Raw genomic sequence first — 22,060 nt, 5'->3', positions numbered from 1 at the left:
CTATTATTCGATCCCCAGCAAAACGGGCCTGTCATCTGGGATCCACTCATGGCCCGTCCGGCGCGCTTGCGAAGTCTGAAGACTGAGCGCGAGCGCGAGCGCGACCGCAGAGAGAGCCCGAGTCCCGAGACGCCCACATGGCCGAAGGCGATTCCACAGCGGAGCGTGGCAGCAGCCAGCGCCCAGCAGCGCGACCGATCCTCCTGCCCGGCAGCTGCACGACGCCGACCTGACATACCGCCGTGGCAAGCCGCGCGCGCGACGCATCCGCCCAGCGCCGCTCGTGCATGCAAGACCGCAACCCGGCCACGAATACGTGCCAAACGCCACCGCGAGACGCGTGCCGTGCCGGCCGCTCTCTCCCGCCACTCGCAGCGCCGCCGCGCCGGCTCGTGCGCGTTAAATATATCTTGCTCTCGCAACTACTCGACGTACCAGCGAGCGGCCGATCGAGATGGGGAAAGTGAGCAAGCCCAAGCGCGACGCCGAGGACGAGGACGAGCGGAACGGCGGCGGCGGCGAGGCGGCGGAGTCCGCGGAGCAGCGGCTCTACGAGGACGTGCCGGCGATGCCGCTGATGGCGCTGAACCACATCTCCCGCCTCTGCAAGTCCGTGGACGCCTCCCTCCGCTTCTACGTCAGGGCCCTCGGCTTCGTCCTCATCCACCGTCCTCCCGCCCTCGACTTCACCGGCGCCTGGTACTCAACCAACTCACTCGTGCACTTCACAATCTTATGACGCTATCTCCGTGCTCGTGCAACATATGTATGCAATGCCCAAAAAAACGGTAGGCATGCATGTTCTCAATCATATACCCTGACTTGCTGTGCATGCATGGATCTAGGCTTTTCAACTATGGAGTTGGGATCCACCTCGTCCAGAGAGACGACGCGAGGAGAGCGCCCGACGTCAACCCCGGGGACCTCGACCCAATGGACAATCATATCTCGTTCCAAGTACGTTTGGTACATTACATACTATCTAGTGGTGTATATATAGCACGATTATTCGATTCGGGTTACCGTACGGTTTGTACCATGCACAACGAAGCAAGATAGTAATAATAATAATTCTGGTTGTTGCAGTGCGAGGACATGGACGCGGTGGAGAAGAGGCTGAGCGAGATGAGGATCAGGTACATGAAGCGGACCATCAACGAGGAGGAGGGCTCGCCCATCGACCAGCTCTTCTTCAAGGACCCCGACGGCTTCATGATCGAGATCTGCAACTGCGAGAACCTCGAGCTCGTCCCCGCCGGCGCGCTCGGCCGCCTCAGGCTGCCCCGCGACCGCCACAACCCGCCGCTCCGGATGGACGCCGCCGCCGCCGAGGCGTGAGATCGAGAGCTTGCAGTTTGGAGCTAGCTAGTGTTAGTGTAGGTGGTAGTACCTACGTACGTACCAGAGAAATTGCGGTTGCAATCTCAAATCTTTCAGTTAGCTAGGTTGCCAATGTTTCTTCTACGTGTTACAATTCAGACTCCCAGAGCTCTTAGCGAAACCTCATCAGCTACTACGATCATTTCTCGTTCTTTGTACGTCGATTCGTGTTAGCTACGACGAATCCGATGAGATTTGTTGTTGATTGTGTTTGAACACACTGCAAGATCCTGGAAGATGAACTACGAACTTGGTTTGAAATCTACCTTTACCTTGGAGCTAGCATGTCTATAATTAACTCTTTTTAAGAGACAAAATTATACTATGTGCTCCCTCCATCCCAGAATCTTATAAATAAAAATGAACCATCCCAGAATCTTATAAATAAAAATGAAATGGAGGTAGTATATGACAGAGCATGTCTATAATTAAACTTTTTTTGAAGAGTTAGCATTCTTTATCTTTTATATTTTCTATATAGTTAACTAAAAGTTAAAATTCTTTATTTTTAATTCTCTCCCTTTCAGGCTTATAGTTAATTTTCTCTACCTTTAAGCTTATACTTAGTTTGTTTGCAACCTGCGGTGCTCTGAGAAGGTTTTATCCATGCTCCGGCGTGACGATGCCACGGACAGACATGGCAGACCGACTGACATTAAGTGGGCCTAGTAACATGTTTCTTTTTCTTTTCCTACAGGTCATTGTTTGATTTTGTTATGTTTGCGAAAGAAAAATAATTTATAAATATTTTTATATGTATATGTTTATTGATCTAAAAGTCTAAAAATAAATATTTGAAAAAAAATTAAAATTTTAAATTTTGACCACATAATCATAAACATAATCAGAATCGAACAAATCTAAAAGATACGTGTATTTAAAATAGAAAAGAAACGGAGAGAGAGAGGCGAACAGCTCGAGCTCCACTGCTCCAGAAAACTCACCGACGGAGTAAGGTATATTCTATATGTACATATACATATAGATAAATAGGCAATTTGACCTAGACAAGACCTAGACTGCTAGTGCAGTTTACTCGGTAAAACTTGACTGCATATTTGTTTCGTGTATTTTGCGTAATTTTTTTATATGGGTGTTTGAGTCACTACTTTTTATCCCTAATACGCCGTTTTGAATATTATTATCATTTATTGGCTGGGCCCCTAAAATTCAACCACAGGTTGAGCAATTGTGAGATCTATATAAAGCCCAAAATACTTGAAAAAAAAACTCAGTGCAAACTGGCAGATGAAGGTAAGCCTGCCAGTATACTGTAATCCAATCCAAATCCGTTTCAATCCATTTCTTTATTAATTAGTCTACCAAACCAACCCGTACCAATTATTTTTTATTGGGATCCAATCCAAACCAATCCAACTTTAATTTTAGTCCAACCCGTACCAAACCAATCCACCCTCGCAAAATGGATGCACCATTTAATGTGTATAAACTCGAACCTAAAATTTAAAACTCGCGTTCACACTATAAAAGTTTATCAAATTTGACTGAAATTTAGTGGGATGATCTGTTACGTATAAAAGCAATTTTGTGCAAATTTTGGTCGATTTCTACATGTGGGCTCTACGTATATCTATTATCTTATCCATTAGCTATCCAATTAAAGGATCCATTTACCCTCCACAGGTTAAATCCATTTAGAACTTAAAATAACCTAACCAAATTCAGTCCATACCAATCCATTTGTCTCTATAACCCAATCCAATCCAGATCATTTAAAGTTACAATCTATTTGCACTCAACCAAACATAATCAAAATTAAAACCAACCCATTTCACCCATTTCCATCCAACCCATTAGCGGTCCTCGATGTAGGCACCTTTCACATTGCAACGAAAGCCCACACACACACATACAACATCTACAACAAATTAACCGAGCACGGACGCCTCGGCACCATCGGTGATCGGTCGACGTCTCCCTGCAATACTCGCCACGAATCGAACCCGTCGCGCGGTCGATCGCTTCCACGACGCCTCGTCCCCGGCTCCGGCGCCGGCGCCGTCGACGATCGATCACGACGCGCAGCTGTACGTTGCCGATGCTCCGCAACCTCGACACATGCCTGACCCTGACCTGGCAGAAGTGAGTTGCTATCTGGGCCTCTTGAGTGAGAGTCCAAGGACCCATCCTAGATCGATCGAACTGAATGCAACAGTGATGCTCTTCTCCTGCATTTAGTTTGAAAAACTTTATATACCGGCCATTTATATCATTTTTGTTGACTCTTAAAACGTGGCAATGCGGTAAGAAACACCGACGCCGAGTCTTCAGACGTGAGTCTCATCTTTAGGCTTATATTAGGCGCAATTAAAACAACTTATTTCATGGTTTTCTTACACCGAAATTTATTTTTCAGTATTAACTTTTATATTGCTAAGAATACGTATATAAAATTTTTATTTACAAATAATTTTTGTTTACAAATATATCGTTTGACTTTTTCGTACACAAGCCAATCAATCACCGCTAGAACGAAAAACTAGTAGATTGATTTCAATGATTTGATTGGTTGGGAGTTAATTCGTCCTTAGCTTCCATATTTATATTTATACGATGGATGGTCCGTCCTTAGCTTCCATATTTATATTTATACGATGGATGGTCTTACGTGAGTGTTTGTTTACAGGGGACTAAACTTTAGTCCAAAAGTTCTTAGTACATAAGGTATCACTGTTTTCTATGTAAAATTTGATATCTTTTAATATCTAAGGTATCAAGATGCACCAAATTTTACATATAAAATAGTGGTATTTTCTGGTACCTTCTCAAGTATGGTAAAATTGCTCTAAAATTATAGACCAAAATAACCACTTATTTTATAGCGGAGGGAGTGACAAATTTCTATTCGAGTTAATATTTCACTTGCTCGGTTTCATGCTTCTCTGTATTGACTGACGCATGCCAACATTATATTTCCAGTCAATGAAAGGGGCATATTTAGAGCATTGCCTTGGCATGGCATGTAGTTTGGAATCCATTGCAATCATCAAAGCAGTAACCATCGGATGGTTGCATCCAACAGTAAAATCAGTCTGTAAGTACGAGTATAGAACTCCAACAGGAGGCTAGCAATACCAAATGCATGTGCTCTTCTTGTTTGACTTGAGTATGATTTTTTTTAACCGAATTGACTCGAGTATGGTCAAATATAAGAAAATTACTTTAGTTTTTAATTTCTTAACGATGTAGGTAATTCACCTACTGGCTGCACGAGCTGAGATGCCCTATGACTACTTCTACTTCAATGATCGATGTAAACAAGCGCTTTGTTAATATATAGAACTAGAAAGGAGATCATGAGCACAGTTAGTGACACGAGCTACAACATGTAATCTCTTGTGACTCACTGAGACCAATTTTAATGTATAGTTTTATGGTATAGTTACGAAGACTATAATCTATGTAACCGAGCCAGATAAGTTTTATGGAGATAAAACTCCTCTCTTATATCATGAAACTCTCAACAATTTTGTCAATGTGGCACTTTATTTAATATGCATGACACCCCATAAAACATGCATTAAGACTGATCTAACGGGCTAACTAACAAACACCATACAGACAATAACCAATGGGATGATTGTCTCATGCTCTCTTTTTGAAAGAAAGCCTAGATTTGTCCAATGCTCTCCAGCACAGGGCAAATTGAGTCTCCAGCTGATAATTAGCCGGCCAATCACCAATACCATTTGTTTGTTGCTGTGTTGCAAATAATTGGCCGAACCCTACCCTCAGAAAACATGTTGATGCTTGCTAACCACCAAAAAGTTCAGACTTCAGACCGCACCCAAGAAACTTCCAACTTGTCATGATTCGAGCAGACAAAGCTAACGAAATAGAAGTACAATACGTATGGAAGTTCTAATGGCAGCTCACGATTCAGAGTAGAAACAGAAAAGGCTTTCCGTTACAACAGAAGATTACTAGCACTATTGATCCATCCTATTCCTATCTCGAGAAAGTGGATTTCTTTTCCTTTTAATAATTTTTACCCCAGAGGAAGTTACAATCACCTATTACCATCCTCATCTTTTCGTTTGTGCCCATGAGCTAAAATTTGAATTTTTAACCTTATATTTAGAATCAGTTTTGGAGGGTTTTTAATCGTATTTTTATTTTCAACCTATATTTTTAAATCACTAAGAACACGCATGTAAAAATTTTATTTACAAATTATTTTTTCGTTTGCAAATATGTTGTTTACTTTTTCCAATAACCTGCTACAAAGGAGACAAGTATTTACAAATAAAAAATAATTTAGGAATAAAATTTTATTACACATATTCTCGACGATCTAAAAGCTAAGACTAGAAAATAAACTCTATTAAAAAATCATAAAATTAACTCTTAAATATTTAAGGTTAAAAAAATAAATGAAAGTTCTTGAATAATTCAACCCAACAAAATATATGGCTATAAGACATACACCAACAAAAGAAGACAACTTATATTCAGAAACCAATTCTTAATATTCCATACTAAATCTACGTCTAAAGTTAGCGAAAGTGGATTTCTAGAAGACGAAGAACAACGCAGCTGTATCGTGCGTTGTTATTCAATAAAAATCGGTTCAAGATAGCACCACTTGCGGCATGGAGCAACCTGCAGAACCGCTGGGTCTCGGTCGAAGCGTGCGTGTGAGTTGTGACCGCACTGGGCTGGCTAGCTGGACACTCACTCACTCTTGGTCTTTTGATTCAGACCCGCTAAAAATGATGGCCTAGCTCGTAGATGATACACCCGGTTATAGTGGTGGCTGGTATGACTGTGTGTGTGTGGCTTATTTCTGAGAGAGTATCATTAGCCTTGGCCATCACAGTGGAAAAGGACCCAAGATCTGCTCCCAAATAATAACCACAGGCAAATGCTATCTCAAGCACAGTGCTGCCTCCAAGTCTGCGTTCGGCTCCCCAATAAATTAACTTATCCATCTCATTTTTCGTATGCACGCTTCCCGAACTGCTAAACGGTGTATTTTTTTTAAAAAATCTATATGAAAGTTATTTTAAAAAATCATATTAATTTATGTATATTATTTAATAATTAATTAATTATGTACTAATCAATTACTACGTTTTTCGTGCTGGAATAAGTTAACTTACCAGCCGTCCAAACAAACACGGCCTCAGTGGAGGTGATTGTTTGGGTACGTGTTCCGTAGAAAAAACCAAACGATATATTTACAAACGAAAAATAATTTCTAAATGAAAATTTATATATGTATTCTTAGTGATCTAAAAGCCAAGGCTAGAAAATAAACTTCGGTGAAAAATTCCCCAAAATCAACTCTAAATTTAAGGTTGAAAATTTAAAATTTAGCTTATAAGCATAAGCATAAACGAAAAGATTGGTTGAACTTGTAATGTTGTCGTTATATGCTTTTGTAAGAAAAAAAAAGAAATTCACATTATCGCCAGTATCTTGTAGCTAAGAGCTTAAGAGTATCTTCAGCAAACTATTAAAACAACCCTAATATAAACATAATTTTAGAAGTTTTTTTACCATCCTTGAAAAGTTATCTCAAGGTACCACCTTTTTAGTGTAAAAAGTGCGGTATCTTGAGGTACCAAAAATTTATACTAAAATTATTGGTACCTTGAGGTATTTTTCAAGGATGGTAAAAAAGCCTTAATTTTAGGGGTTTTGAGTGCTTGGCGCTAGACTATGACAAAAAAGACAAAATTAATTCTAAATTTAAGGGTGAAAATTTAACTTTTGGCTTATAAGTATAAGCGAAAAAATGAGGGTGTTAAGTCCCTCTCTTTTTATCAGCGAGAAACTTGGAATTATGCTATCGGTAAAAGTTGATTCCCTGAAAGTTAATGTCATTGTCTAAATGAGATTCGTCAAAATACCGTTCTTATCGGCGTCTATGCTAGAATGCCATCCTGACTAGGGGTGGACAGAAAGCTCGTGGCTCGTTAGCTCGCTCGATTCGTGACAAACTCGGCTCGGCTCGTTTCATTTTTCTAACGAGCCGAGCTAGCATTTTAGCTCGTTAGAGATAACGAGCCAGCTCGAGCTGGTTCGTGAGCTGCTCGCGAGCCTAACGAGCTAGACCAAAGATACGCGATTCGTCGGCATTCATTGATTCCACCCCGGAAAGCATGTGTTCAATACTTTATAGATTCACCATGTGATTTGTTGGTTTAAACTTTAATATTTAGATACAATTTCACATGATTTGTATGTTTGAACTAAAAATTTGGTTATATAATCTATTAAAAAATTATTTAAATTAATTTTTCATGCATGGCTCACGAGCCTAACGAGCCAGCTCGAACTTTGTAACGAGCCGAGCTGAGCTAGGTTTTTAGCTCGTCACGATAACGAGCCGAGCACCTAATCCTGACCAAGAAGAGGGTGGCATTTCACGTTTCACCTCGATGACCTCAGATTACATTTTCTTTACCGATGATTCCATCATATGCGCTGGGAAAGTCTTCATCGGCGACAACTTGGTCTATCAAAAAAAGCTCAAAGCTTACGAGTTGCTCGAGCTCTTATCGATCTGAGCCCAAGCCTAGTTCGAAGCTCGCGAGTTTCTTATGAGCTTAGCGATATATATATATGTATATATATATATATGTATATATATATATATATGCTATTAACTTTTTATCTAATGATACAGTATATCAACTATAAATTAGTATATTTTTAAATGATAAACTAATATGTGTTGACATTATATTATTATTCTTAAGTTAAGTCTCGTTACATTTTATTTAATATGTTTGACTTAAAATTATTGATTTTTTTTAAAAAAATCAACAAAACAGACTTAATCACGTACTGAAACAGAACTCGTGAGCCTAACTAAGCTCAAACCGAGCATGTCTAAGAGCTCAAAAATTTAATAGGCTCGGTTTGGCTCAGCTCGAGGTTGTGTTGAACTCGAGCCTAAACAAGCCCCAGTGACAACAACTTTAACTTCTCCGATACTACCACCATTGCTACGGCTAAATTGGCAGCCCCCGGATACTGGCCACCGGAAAATGCTATCTCAAGCACAATGCTCCTCAAAGTGCTCCAGTCCAATTTCCCGGAGTCAAACTTGTAATGTTATTGTTATCTGCTTTTGTAAGAAAAGAAAAACTTGTAACATTATCACTAGTTAGGTTAGTGGGTATCATCTTAGAGCCATGGGTAGGAGAAAGATGCCTTTATAGCCTCTTTCTCTGTCCAGTCCAACCGAGGATCTGCATACAAAATTAATGACCTCACCTCACCTCACCAACAGATCACGGGTCTAAAAGTCTAAATCAAGAATGATCAAATTAACGAACACATCTCTTTCTCACCTGCCAGGCATTTCGATCATTCTATATATATTGCCTCTGGTTGCACGCACAACAATCTCCATTCTTGGCATAATTGGGCATGTGCTACATGCAAACGAACTTTTTAATCACTCAGTGCTCGGCAATGATAAGAATCGCATTAGCATTTTTTGGACAAAAGGATCTCATCTAGTCATCTCTAAGAGATCGCCGTCTTCACGCTCGGCCGGCCGGCCATGTATTGCAGGCGGTGGTAATTTGTGCGCGTGATGATGCGGTCGACCGGTCTCCACTTCCGTCGCCCACGTATGGTAGCTGGCGCCCACTATTTGGGTCGTCGTCGTCGACGACGACGACTGCGACCGGCCGGATTTGGACGCCGGCCGTTTGTGGCGACCGGCCGGCATCAGGAACGGCCTGTACTTGTGTCGCCTTGCACGTTAAATATTTGCGTATCTGGCTGCGTGACTCACGGGCTAGCTGTGTTGCGGAATGCATCGAGGGATGCAGAGAAATTCGTGATGGAATGCTGTGCAGATGAAGCTTACTGCTGGTGTAGAGTCGTCTTATGCTGTCAGGTTGTAGTACTGGTTTGTAAGACCCTGTTTAGATCCACGTAACGTTTTTAGTCACCGTCGCATTAAATATTTGGATACTAATTAAAAGTATTAAATATAATGAGCCTAATTAATTTATGATTAGTGCATGTGATGCTACGATAAACATTTGCTAATCGTGGATTAATTAGTCTTAAAAAATTGTCTAATAAAATAGCATTTATTTATACAATTAGTTTTGTTATCAGTTTATATTTAATGCTTCTAATTAACATTCAAACGTCCGATGTGACAAGGGACTACAAAAAAGTCCCTCGATCCAAACACCACGTAAGATTGACTCTGGTTGGGTCTGTGGGGGTCAAGCAAGCGGTCTTGGGCCACATTCGTTTATAGGGTGGGTAAGTTAACTTATCCGGTACGGAAAAAGTAGTAATAGATTAGTATATGATTAATTAATTATTATTAAAAAAATATAAATAGATTAATATGATTTTTAAAACAACTTTTCTAGAAAAAAATTTTAAAAAAATATCGTTTAGCGGTTTAGGAAGTGTGCACGTGAAAAAAAAAATAGGTTAAGTTAGCTTGCCTCTCGCCGAACACGGCCTCAGAGTTAGTCATGCCATGATGCCAACAGTTTCCCGTAGCCTTTACGTTCAAATGGACGGAGATGGGATTTTACCACTGATGGCAGTCTTTACTTCTTAACCATAATAGTATACATGCAAAACCTTGCAAAATATTAAGTGTCGATTTGATCTGTACATCGAGAGACAAATTAAATAAACAAATACGGGCATGAATAGCGACGGCACTGTTTATAACTTAATGTGTATTATTTTAATGTCACAAGAGTGTGTGTGTTTTCAGAGCAACATTTTTTCATGGCCATTGCGATAACACGCAAGAGACGAGCCAAACATACCTTAATTGGTTAGTTTTTTGCGATGATCCTGACTAATTATTCTTTCGGTAGTAAGAGCACAATAGGTGTGTCAATCGACAATGAAACTTTTTGTGGCGACTTTATCAATCCCAAAATATATTGATTTAAGTCTCGTGGATACGCTCAAAGGGATAGGGTGTGCGTGACTGTGTATATATGGGTGAGTAGCACGTATATATACAAGCATATACTTCTGTACTGTGTTTTATAAAAAGAAAAATAAATAAATAAATAAATAAGAGAACGTACACAAGGGGTAAGGTGCATGTGTGCCTTAGTTGTAATTAAATAGACTTCCCCTGTACGGATAACAGATATGAGTAATTTTATAGTACTTGAGAAGATAACAGGAGTTATCAAAATTTTATTGTAAAATTTTGGGCTCCATCATTTTGCAATTGCAACTGCTTATAAGCCAAAATTTAAATTTTAGAACTTAATTTTAAACTTGATTTTGTGTTTTTTCATCATGGTTTGTTTTACACATTTCACTTTTGAGTCGCTATGGACACGTATATAAAAGTTTTACCTGCAAATTATTTTTTGTTTGCAAAAACGCATTTTTGCTTAGTCCTCCAAAAAGCGAAACGATGTGAGCCCGTATCTCTTAATTCTTAGGTACTAGAGAGTACCAAATTTTATACTAAAATTTTGGTAACTACTCAATGATATACTTATTAGAAACCGGAGGAATGGAATTAAGGATGGTTCTCCGTAAATGACGAGTGCAATTAGGTTTATGACAATTATTTAAGGTATAAGTGAATAAGTTGAATAGTAGAAAATTGATTAGTTAATTTAATTTTTTTCTGAATAATATTAATGAAGTTTTTTTAATATAAAGATCATATTGTTTAGAAGCTTACACCAACGATAACCAATAACCGGTAAGCTACTAGAACGCCCTTGTAGCCATGAGCTTGATGTGGCCAGCCACACAACAGTTTGCATCGATTGGATCAACCAAATTCCAGCAAAAAAGGTATATACACGCTAGAACCGTATAAAATGCGTCCTTATCAGTGTTTAACTACTAAAACTGATACTAGCCTTCACCAATCATACGATTAAGACGTGGCAAGTGCTCAATTCGTGCAAGTGGCCGTGGGGAGCACATTTTGCATTGTGCGTTGGTAATTTTCATGTGCAGATAACTTGCAAGCTAGCTAGCTAGCTTATGCGTGTCACGGCAGCACACCGCTAGTGTGTTGCACCTTTAGCTCAGCTCTCCATTCATTATGCTATTAAAGAAGGGTTTATTATACTCTATCCTATTTTAAAATAGTATGATACCTATAGATAGATATCAAATCTTATGGTACCAGGCTGATACGTAGATACTAGTCTAATATCAATCGATATTATATCTATACCTAGGTGCCACCTATAGGTTAGTGGGTCGAGACCGATATCGGTCGATATCCATTGGTACTAGAGTAGTATCAGTCAATGCATGGTCCGTTTAGCAAACCATACCTATTCTTTTATCCGTGAAACCGTGAAGTGATGGGAACGAGAGAAAAAAAAGAAAATGATACTAAATACATGGTGGGTAGAAAATAGATAAAGAAGACATAAGAGTGTGAACTCTGGCAATCTTCTTTGAGGCCCAGACCACTGGATGTATCCCATGGTGACCTTGAGTTGCAAGCTCTAAGCTCAATCACAACGATGGTGATGGCTCCAACTTCATGTAACCGAACCAGTATGGTTGAACTTAGATTTAAAGGACAAGTAGGCCACGGCCGGGGGGCTAAGTTATCTTAGCTCGCTCGTCTTTCGCACGCACGCTTCCCAAACTGTTAAACGCTGTATTTTTTATAAAATTTTTTATAGGAAAGTTGTTTTAAAAAAATCATATTAATACATTTTATTTTTTTAATAATTAGTAATTAATTAATCATGTATTAATCTATTACTACGTTTTCCACACCAGATAACTAACCCGCCCTCTCACCTCAAACAAACGTGGTCTAAGTGGCATCTGGTACTGACCTTGTAAAATGATAACAAGGTAGCCGCCACCACCGTAGCCACATAGCCTTATTCGTCACTTCCTCTATAGCTATCATCGTTTCCTAATGTCATTGTCGTCATCGCCACCACTTCAAAGAAGGTCCCTATAATCACCCCCTATTATGATCCAATCCTATAGCTTTCCAATAAGGCTATGCGGATGGGAGCGAGAAGAGGATGGACGAAACAAGAGAATTACTCCGGTCCAATAAAGAATACCTCGAGATATCAAATCGTTTCCTCACCATTGGATCTAGCTGAGTGGGATACGTACTGTTAGATCCAATGATCAGAAACGATTTAGTACCATGAGGTACCGGTACCTCGAGATACTTTTCATTACTTTTTGTTGGACCGAAGTAAATCTCGCGAAACAAATAACAAGAAGATTGAGCAGCCAAAGGATGAAAAGATTAAGAAACAACTTAAACTATTTTATGTGGAGAGTAAATGAAACAATTTCTTTCAGCCAACAGCATGTGGACAGTAAATGAAACAGCTTAATCTCATTTTATGCGAGAAATGCGAATGTCACCATCATCACATAGGCCTAGTTGATGCACGATATATGTATCTTGTTTGAACGGGGAATCGTGCGGTGCCACCGATTCTTACCTGTCATTTGAATATGGTTCATTTATATTGGCCGTATCATATCCAGCGCGCGCGCGCGCGTCCTATAAATAGCGGACACGGTGGCCACCGTCTCCACTGCGCTCAAGCTCGAGGACGGACAGTGCCCGACATGGCGACGACGAGGAGCAAGCAGGCCGCGCTCTTCTTGCTGGTAGCAGCGGCGCAATGCCTCGCGCTTCTCTCCGGAAGTACGGCCGCCGCGGCGAAGGCCCGGACGCGGCAGGGCGACCACCTTGACCGGCTGCGCGGGTCGCCGTCGTCGCGCCAGTCGTGGGCGTCCCTGGCCGCCTTGTCGGCCGAGGATACGAGCGCGCCGTCGCCGTCGCCGTCCCCGGCGTCGTCCTATGGCCGGCGCGCTGCGCCGGCGTCCGTGGACGTTGGGAGCAAGGAGGCCGACCGCGTGGCGGGGCTGCCGGGGCAGCCGAGCGGCGTGGACTTCGCGCAGTACGCCGGGTACGTGACGGTGAACGCCACGGCCGGGCGCGCGCTGTTCTACTACCTCGCCGAGGCCAACGGCTCCGCCGCCGCCGCGTCGTCCAAGCCCCTCCTCCTCTGGCTCAACGGGGGCCCCGGCTGCTCGTCGCTGGGGTACGGCGCCATGGAGGAGCTCGGCCCGTTCCGCGTCATGAGCGACGGCAAGAAGCTCTACCGCAACCCCTACTCCTGGAACAACGGTAAGCCCCACGCTCGCCGCCGCCGCCGTCCGCCTCCAAAATCCACGACAATTCAGAGCAACTAACAGCATCATCCATGGCGGCGCACGCAGTGGCGAACGTGCTGTTCCTGGAGAGCCCGGTGGGCGTGGGGTTCTCGTACTCGAACACGACGGCGGACTACAGCCTGATGGGCGACACCAGCACGGCGGAGGACGCGTACCGGTTCCTGGTGAACTGGATGGAGCGCTTCCCGGAGTACAAGGGCCGTGACTTCTACCTCGCCGGCGAGAGCTACGCCGGCCACTACGTGCCCCAGCTCGCCCACGCCATCCTCCGCCACTCCTCCGCCGCCGGCACCGGCAAACCCTCCTCCTCGCCGATCAACCTCAAAGGCATCATGGTAAGTACACATCGTACTTGCCATCAGCGTTATTCATATTTAAACTTTATAACCGTACCTTTTCTAAAAAAACAAACATTTTTTTCAAAAAAAGTCATATTACCAAGTTAACCTACTAAACAAAAGCATGGATTTTCATATCAAACAGTTCAATTCCTGAATAAATAATCTAAACCGAATACTTATTGGTGGTTAGATCGAGTACATAATACCTGGCACGTACACATCAAAGATCAAAACCAGTTTGACAAAAAAAACCACAAAAAGCGTATTAATTACACTAATGCGTCTGACGGGTACAAACAATGACTTTTCACTGCGTGTCGCAATCACTGGAATCGAATTAATCAAGATCGGGAACGCGGTGATCAACGACTGGACGGACACGAAGGGCATGTACGACTTCTTCTGGACGCACGCGCTCATCTCCGACGAGGCCAACGACGGCATCGCCAAGCACTGCAACTTCAGCGACGCCGCCCCCGACAACGCGCTCTGCGACAACGCCACCACCCTCGCCGGCGAGGCCCTCCAGAACATCGACATCTACAACATCTACGCCCCCAACTGCCAGTCCGCCGGCCTTGTCTCGCCGCCGGTCGCCCCATCGGTACGCCGGCGTTATCATTTCACTTCTGCTTATATTAATAAGCTAAATTTAAAATTTAAAATTCGTTTTGGAATTTTTTATCGTAGACAAGAACACACACGATTTTATTTATAAACTATTTGCTATTTGTAAATATGTTATTTGTCTTTTTCATTAAAAAAATCAAGCAATGAGGGTCTTCTTCTTCGTGACCAGATCCATCACCGATCTGACTATAGTGCTACTGGTAGACCCAGTGAGACGACTAGGAATTAGAGTGGCTAATTGGTAGAGTTAACTTGGGTTATACGTGACGTGTGCACAGGTCGACAGATTTGATCCGTGCACGGATTACTACGTGGATGCCTACCTCAACAACCCTGATGTGCAAAAGGCGCTGCACGCAAACGTCACCAAGCTTGATCACCCGTGGTCAGCTTGCAGGTAAATTAACCCACCAAACGCTCACAAGAAACATCAATTATCACTCATTAATTAATCAGGCAAACACATGCATAAGAAGATTATTTATGGTTACTTTTTTGACCAAAATATATGGAGTAGGTCTCAGATATATGTAGCACTGAAGAGATAATTCCATAGAGGGTTTGTGTCATATTTTTCATGAACCAAAGCTTAAACACACCGGCATATATATACTATGTCAGCATCATTAGAGCTTGCAATGCTTTGGTCAGGGACAAAGTTTTCATCAATGTTGTTCATGATTTGGCCAGAACAGTGTATCAAGCATCACAGTGAAACCAACCGATCACACCAACTTGGACAAGATGATTAGGCCATCGACATGACACCCATTATTGGAGATACTTTTTGGTGCTTCATCAATCATCCATCAACTGTTTAAACCAACCTGATAAGTGATTTGCTTTCCTGCACAACCTGGAGGCAATCATTCATATTTAGGAACCCTTGCTCATCACATTATGCTTATAATCACCACACCAAATTCAGATTAGCCCTGCACTGAATTATGAACTGAACACAGAATTAATTCGCCTGTGCTGTCCACATGCATGAGCGAAAAAGTGTTCGTCTACCATGGCTTGTTAATCCATTCTCGTACTGGTTTTTTTTTGTCTGCAACAATATGATAACTGAAAGGTAGGTGTAGCACATGAAAACTAGGCATTGCAAATGGTGGTTGGCTGCTCAACTCCTGCAGCAATTTCCTTTCACATGAACGGGCAAACCCTTCTCAATGAGTTGGCATAGCGTGCTCCAAACTCTTGAAATCTTGTTCGAATTAACAAATGACAAATGCAAGGAATGCATGGTGCTAATGTAGATTTGACTTCATACATGGTCCATATCAATATATATGCATGACCTTATCTGAAAAAGATGCAAGATCTTATAATCTATTTTCTGAACAAAAACCAAGAACCTATAATGCATCAGCTGGAATAGTTCTTCATGCTGATTCGATGCACATGTCGAATTGGATTTAAAATCCACGTTGTTTGCCTCCCTTTTATATATATATATGCTGGTATGCTCTGAAACTCTACGTGGGCGTACTGAAACTTCATTCTTTTTTTTTTTCACATGAGAAGTGTATGATTGATGAACTTACTCCTTGGTACTTGCCCATGCTTCATGAAATAATTGGCCCATGTGCAAACCCATCCATCTAGAGCACGTCGATTTTGGTTGCGTAAAACCATGGCATAATCTACAAAAACAAAGTATTGATATGTTTTGCAGTGACGTCTTGAGAAGCTGGGTCGACAGCGCTTCAACTGTTCTGCCGATAATCAGGGAGCTCCTGAAGAACAACATCAGAGTCTGGGTCTACAGGTATGTACAGCCACATTCAGAAAATCAATGAATACAAAGATACGCAAGCTTTCGCGTGTTTGCAGGAAAAAAAAACTTTCAGACAATCAATCAATAGATACTCTAATCGATTATCTGAAAAGAAATATATTCTCTGGTCCATTATCTGAAAATATAATGCAGGAAATGGACTATTGTTTTACCAGTTTTGGTGCATATGTAGGGAAATATTTAACATAGTTTCACTGATATTTGCAGTGGAGACACTGATGGGAGAGTGCCTGTCACTTCCAGCAGATACTCTGTCAACCAGCTCAACCTTGCAGTTACTGACAAATGGAGACCATGGTTTAGCAACACTGAGGTACTTAGTTCCTACACTTAACTCTTCCCTCACCTCACTTGTTATCTGAAAACATATTAGGAAAATACAGCTTCACAGAAAATCTATCTTCAGCAAAAAAAAAACAGCCTTAAATCTTACAGTATGGAAGTAAATTCCACCCAAATTCCGAACTTCCGAATGAGGTGCCAGTTTTCGTTAGGATTTGGAAATTGTGTTGATCTGTTTCCATCTTGTGAACTCAGGGTGCTGGAGATGTTGGTGGATACGTTGTGCAGTACAAGGGGAACCTTAGCCTTGTAACCGTGAGAGGAGCAGGCCATGAGGTCCCCAGCTACCAGCCACAGCGAGCTCTTGTGCTTGTCCAGAATTTCCTTGCAGGAAAAACGCTACCTGATTGCCAAAAATGTGGACAGGCTTAGGCAGAAAACCTCTATTTACAAATATAATTAGTGATGTATTATGACCACAAGTTTGTATCATTGGCATTGTTGTACCCATTTTAGATAGTGCAAGAAAGAAGCAAATCAAATGATATAAGAAAGTATAGAAACCATGACCTTGTGCACTTAGCAGATCATGTAACGGCAGTTCTGCAAATGATTTTATATAGAGAAAAGAATGTAAGATGGAACTTCCATGGTCTGAATATTGATTGCCAAAATGGTTTCCATAAAAGCTGATGCTTCCGCGTAACACAGATCAATTAGGATAGTAGAATTTTATGAAATCTATATGCTGAAAATGTGTAACATTGGGTTCCATATGTTCAAGAGCATTAAAGTATCAGCAACGACAACTGTTGCAGAAATGGTGAATTTGACAACCTATAATTTCAGAACGGTCTGCACGAGTACATTCCTCAGGAAACCTGATAGTGTCATATTTTTCACGTGCACAAAATAAATACTCTTAAAATTGCACAATATACATGTCTTGAAAGATGCCAAATGCTTTCGCATTATACCAACGTATGAAAACAAATGTTTCTGGGGGCATTTTCTTCCTCCAAAGTGCCAACAGTTTTTTTTGTGCCTTCCACACAGCACAAAAAAGCAGTGGTAGCACAATACAATGACTCGCTGATTCTCACAAGATCAGTTAACAGATATTCATACCTACAAAGGGTTGATTTGCATGGCCACAATGGTGGCACATCGCATTGTTTGATCTTGTACAAATTACAACAATTTACATTGTGAGATGAATCAGTCTAAAATTCACTCTTCTGTGTCTTGCGTGTTTACGTGTTGTATGGTTGGTGAACTTGTCCCTGTCGATCCTTGCAACTTTTTGCAGACGTAGATATAATGAGAGTCAGGATCCTCTGGAGCAAAACCGTCTGGCAGTCTACCACTCTGTGTCATTGGAACAGGATCTAAGACAGACCTTTTAGTTTTGCCCTTGAACCCAGGTCTGGCTGCAATACATAAAAAATGCTGATAAAAAAGGGAACATATATAAAGTACAGGAGAAAATCAAGCAGGATTCATCATAAATACTTCCACTAAATTGAGTGCATGGAAAAGAAAAGGATTATAAGGTCTCCACTAAGCAGTGCATCAAATACATATTGTTAATATGGTCTCAACATATTGTCAGATAACATGTCCACATGCAAAAGAGAAAAGATTAAGAAAAATGTATTTTTACATACGCAGAATGTATAGTACAATTTTCCACTTGCATCCTGGTTGGTTCAAATGAGGTACCCGCACTGACGGATCACCATAAGTTATCTAGCAGTTCAAATGCAAAACTTGATCAGAGAATTCAATATCAGGGAACAGCAGATTAAAAATCACACTCAGAAAAAAATTTTCAAAGTGCTTACCAGCATAAAGACTCCTCCTGGTTTAAGAAGCCTGCAATAAGATGGTAGAGCTTTTAAGTCTGCAGCAACACTACTCAAATCTATGACATATCTTGGTTCAGTGAGACTGTGAATGATAGTTTAGTGGGGTTAAGCAAGACATTGAAAACCTTTCTACTTCTAGAACCATCTGAGCTGCACTGAGAGGAGCATCCACACCACACTATGCAAGTAGCAAGATCGCAATGTTGAACAAGTACCAAAATAAGGAAAAGGAACAATGAATAATGTGATCTACTTACCATCAAAGAGTCCAAAGTACCTAGATGAAATGCACAAAAATGAACAACTGGCATTACACATATGCTACAATTATTGCTAGAACACGATTTTGAGAGCACATACCTTTATCAATGGCACAATCGAATGATTCATCACAAAATTCACTCATGTCCCTAACATCCATTTCAATATCTAAGTGTCATAAGGAGATCGTCAGATCAATGGATGGCAAACTTTCAGTGGAGAAAAAGAAAAGGAAAAGCAATTCAGGATACATTGCAGCTGTGGAACATTGAAGTGTTTCTTCCTCATAATCTCAATTACAACTGAAGAAATGTCAATGTTCATTATCTCCGTATAGCCATCATCAATCATATCCTCTGACATAACTGTGAGCATCAGAATAGGGAGAAAACATTTGAATTAGCACAGGCAGTGGAATAAGAGGGGGAAGCAATAATTGACATGCTGAATGTTAGTTTCACTGCATCCTGAACCTAACTCCGTAGATACACCCAAACCCCAAAGTGTGCCCACAAATGGAAAAGACATAATTGTATTAACAATGTCCCAGCATGGCACAATAAATTTCCTCTCCCCCTCTTTATTTTCTCTCACACCCATCTTCCCAAAAACATTTAATTTGTAAAAATAGTGCAAATAAACGAAGGTGCTGCTGTCCAGCTATGGTCCCAAGATGCCTTATAATGCAATATACATCTCATTCACCATAACGTAGCAGCAGTAAGCTAGAGCAACTTTAAGCCACCGCAGGATAAAAAGTTCCGAATAAAGTGCCTATGTAATCTAGCACCCAGGCGAGCGTGTGAAAAATCAATTTTCAGGGCATGGTGTCCCATGCCCAATCAGACCATGATAAATTCACAAGAACTGCTCTTGTACCATCTGTGTGGTACCAATAGCAAGGCCTCCCTCTACCTTTTTACGTCAAAAGAAATGCAAGACCTTGTACTTTCAGAAATGGCCTAATTTTAGTAATATACACAAGAAATTCCAGTGCAGAGTACAACTATCCCAGGATAGTTTGCATGAGAATGGAGCTATCTGATTGCCATAATTATATGGCATAGAATAGACTAGTGAAGACTAGGGACGCAAAAAGGGTTGCAGACAAATCACAACTCTTGGCGAAGGAGCTTTCCACGAACTATTGCTGAAACAGCGATTTCTATCCTAACAGTAAACGTTAACAGACGCTGCCTATGCAAAGCAGTAACTGCCCAGGAAAATCACTATCCATCAATCGCCCAAATTCACAATTCTGCGTACTTGATAACTTGCTAAAACAAACGTGAAAATCACAGTAGAAGAACACGAAAAAAGAGCGGTTTTTTTCTTTTTTTCGTTTGGATAAGGAGAGGAAAACGCGAGCACGCGGCAAACGCAATCTGTCTATGGAACAGTTCACCATGTATCAAACTATCACAATGGGGGTAGGTTGGTGGAAGGGAGGAGGGTGTACGGGCGGAGCCGCAGCCGATCATGAGGACGCGGGAGTCCGGCGGGGCGAAGCGGCGGACGAAGGGGCGGAGCGCGGCGTAGCGCTGGTACCAGTCGTACGGCGCGCCGCCCTCCTCGACGTAGCGGGCGTCCCAGTACTCGGCCTCGCCGTAGCTGAGCGCCCTGCCGCCCCCGCCGCCTTCCGCGCCGCTGCCCTCGCTCCTCCCCGTCCCCTCCTCCTCGTCGTCGTTGTCCACCCCGCCGCCTGACGGCGAAGACGACATGGCCGCGGCGGCGGGGGTGGGAGCCTCCGCGCGCGGCGGAGGCGGTGGGGATAGAGCGAGCGAGCTGAGGAGGCGGCGGATGGGGGAGGGGCGCGAGGAGGAGGAGGAGGGCATCGCCATTAGTTGGTGGGGGGAGGTGGGAGGAGCATCGGCATCGGGGGCGCGCGAGCTTGGGACCAGCCGCCACCACACGTCGCCGTCGTGACGTCGTCCCCTGCCGATATCAGGCGACTTTTCCCTCGCCATTCTCTCTCTTTTTAATTAAAAAAACCTCTTTTTTTCTACTGCTACTGCTGCTGTTATTATTATTATTATTATTATTATTATTATTATTATTATTATTATTATTATTATTATTATTATTGATCACAAGATTTCAGAAAGCCACCAGGTTTTTTTTGCTATGTGCCAAATAACCCCATGTATTATGGCCAAATATTTTCATGGAACCTTTTTTTTTATCAAATATGAGTTGTAAATATGTTTATGTGTAAAATTATATCATACTATTTAGTTCTTTGGCATATCATTTACAAGTTGTAACCATATAACGTTAATCATTTTTTATTATAGTATTAAGTTAAATTGGTTAATAGTATGGTTTTGTAAAACTCTTGGATATAATACACGTTGTTATGTGATATGAGTTAAAGTCTATGTGGTTTACAGCTTAGATTATAATACTCGAAGTATTTGTAGCACGTATATACCACCCATATAAATACAACCTCCACAAAAAGGTTAGTATATTTTTAGATGGACGAAGTCAACAACAGTTGAGAGACGTGTTGCCTAGAACTTAAATTGAAGGCGGTAGTTTCTATTGTAAGAAGCCAGCTATACGATCGATTCACTCATTTATCATTCTTGGCCTTTTTTTTAAATTTGTTTTGTACAGTGTTTTTTTTACCAGTTTTGGTTGGATTCTGTCATTTCTCTGTGTCTCAATTTATCCGCCTTGTTCCCACTGAACACTCTTTGTCAAGTGTCAGCAAGTGGACTCTGTGGAGTGTGGATGGATGCTTCAGCGACGTCTACACGCGTATGATGCTTCAGTTTTCAGTTTTCAACAGGAAGTAACTCTATGGATGCATGCTCAAACATGCCCAAGATCCCAGGGTGATTGTTTCGTATTTTAGAGAAAAAAAAATCAAGCAATATATTTATAAACAAAAAATAATATAAATAATTTATATATATTTTCTTACCGATATAAAATAAAGGTTGAAAAATAAATTACGATAAAAAAACACTCCTAAATTAATTTTAAATTTAAGATTAAAATTTTTTTTGGCTGGTAAGCATAAGCAAGAAATAAAAAGATTAAGGTGCACGCTAACTTCTAAAATTTCAATGGAAATCGTATTAAAAAAAATATGGTTCCAACTTCCAAGTATGGTTGACTCAACCATACATTAAGAAACGAAGAGTAAAGAAACCTCTTCCATGGCGCCCACTGGACAACGATGAATGAGCAGGCACCTCCTCAGCCAAACGGCTGCTTTCAAGAACGTGCGGGCCTAGAAGAAGAAGAAGATAGCGAGATCGCGTGGCCCCAGCGAACTATGAGGATCTTTGCAAGCTATGGCC

At 41.5% G+C, this 22,060-nt stretch overlaps 3 protein-coding genes across 3 annotated transcripts; 2 read left to right on the top strand and 1 right to left on the bottom strand.

Annotated features, from left to right (window-relative positions):
- Positions 1 to 440: 440 nt before the first annotated feature.
- LOC102717631 lies at positions 441 to 1,338 on the top strand. The gene is made up of 3 exons (XM_006657994.2): positions 441 to 699; positions 846 to 957; positions 1,087 to 1,338. The coding sequence occupies exons 1-3, from the start codon at positions 455 to 457 to the stop codon at positions 1,336 to 1,338; spliced, it is 609 nt and encodes a 202-aa protein (XP_006658057.1). The 5' UTR covers positions 441 to 454.
- Positions 1,339 to 12,867: 11,529 nt separating this feature from the next.
- LOC102715223 (serine carboxypeptidase II-3-like) lies at positions 12,868 to 17,259 on the top strand. The gene is made up of 7 exons (XM_040525749.1): positions 12,868 to 13,516; positions 13,609 to 13,898; positions 14,251 to 14,508; positions 14,813 to 14,931; positions 16,216 to 16,308; positions 16,546 to 16,651; positions 16,876 to 17,259. Exons 1-7 carry the CDS (start codon positions 12,952 to 12,954, stop codon positions 17,050 to 17,052), a joined length of 1,608 nt encoding a protein of 535 aa, XP_040381683.1. The 5' UTR covers positions 12,868 to 12,951; the 3' UTR covers positions 17,053 to 17,259.
- A 303-nt stretch (positions 17,260 to 17,562) lies between these two features.
- On the bottom strand, positions 17,563 to 20,605 carry LOC102714938 (EEF1A lysine methyltransferase 4-like). The gene is made up of 8 exons (XM_006658848.3): positions 20,209 to 20,605; positions 19,001 to 19,114; positions 18,849 to 18,917; positions 18,746 to 18,765; positions 18,614 to 18,666; positions 18,465 to 18,495; positions 18,288 to 18,369; positions 17,563 to 18,050 (listed from the first exon to the last, which is right to left on the bottom strand). Exons 1-8 carry the CDS (start codon positions 20,588 to 20,590, stop codon positions 17,851 to 17,853), a joined length of 951 nt encoding a protein of 316 aa, XP_006658911.2. The 5' UTR covers positions 20,591 to 20,605; the 3' UTR covers positions 17,563 to 17,850.
- Positions 20,606 to 22,060: the final 1,455 nt, after the last annotated feature.

The sequence above is a fragment of the Oryza brachyantha genome, chromosome 7, assembly GCF_000231095.2.
Source record: "Oryza brachyantha chromosome 7, ObraRS2, whole genome shotgun sequence".
Taxonomy (NCBI): Eukaryota; Viridiplantae; Streptophyta; class Magnoliopsida; order Poales; family Poaceae; genus Oryza; species Oryza brachyantha.
Note: the sequence above shows the minus strand (reverse complement) of the source record. Positions and strands in the feature narration are given on the sequence as shown.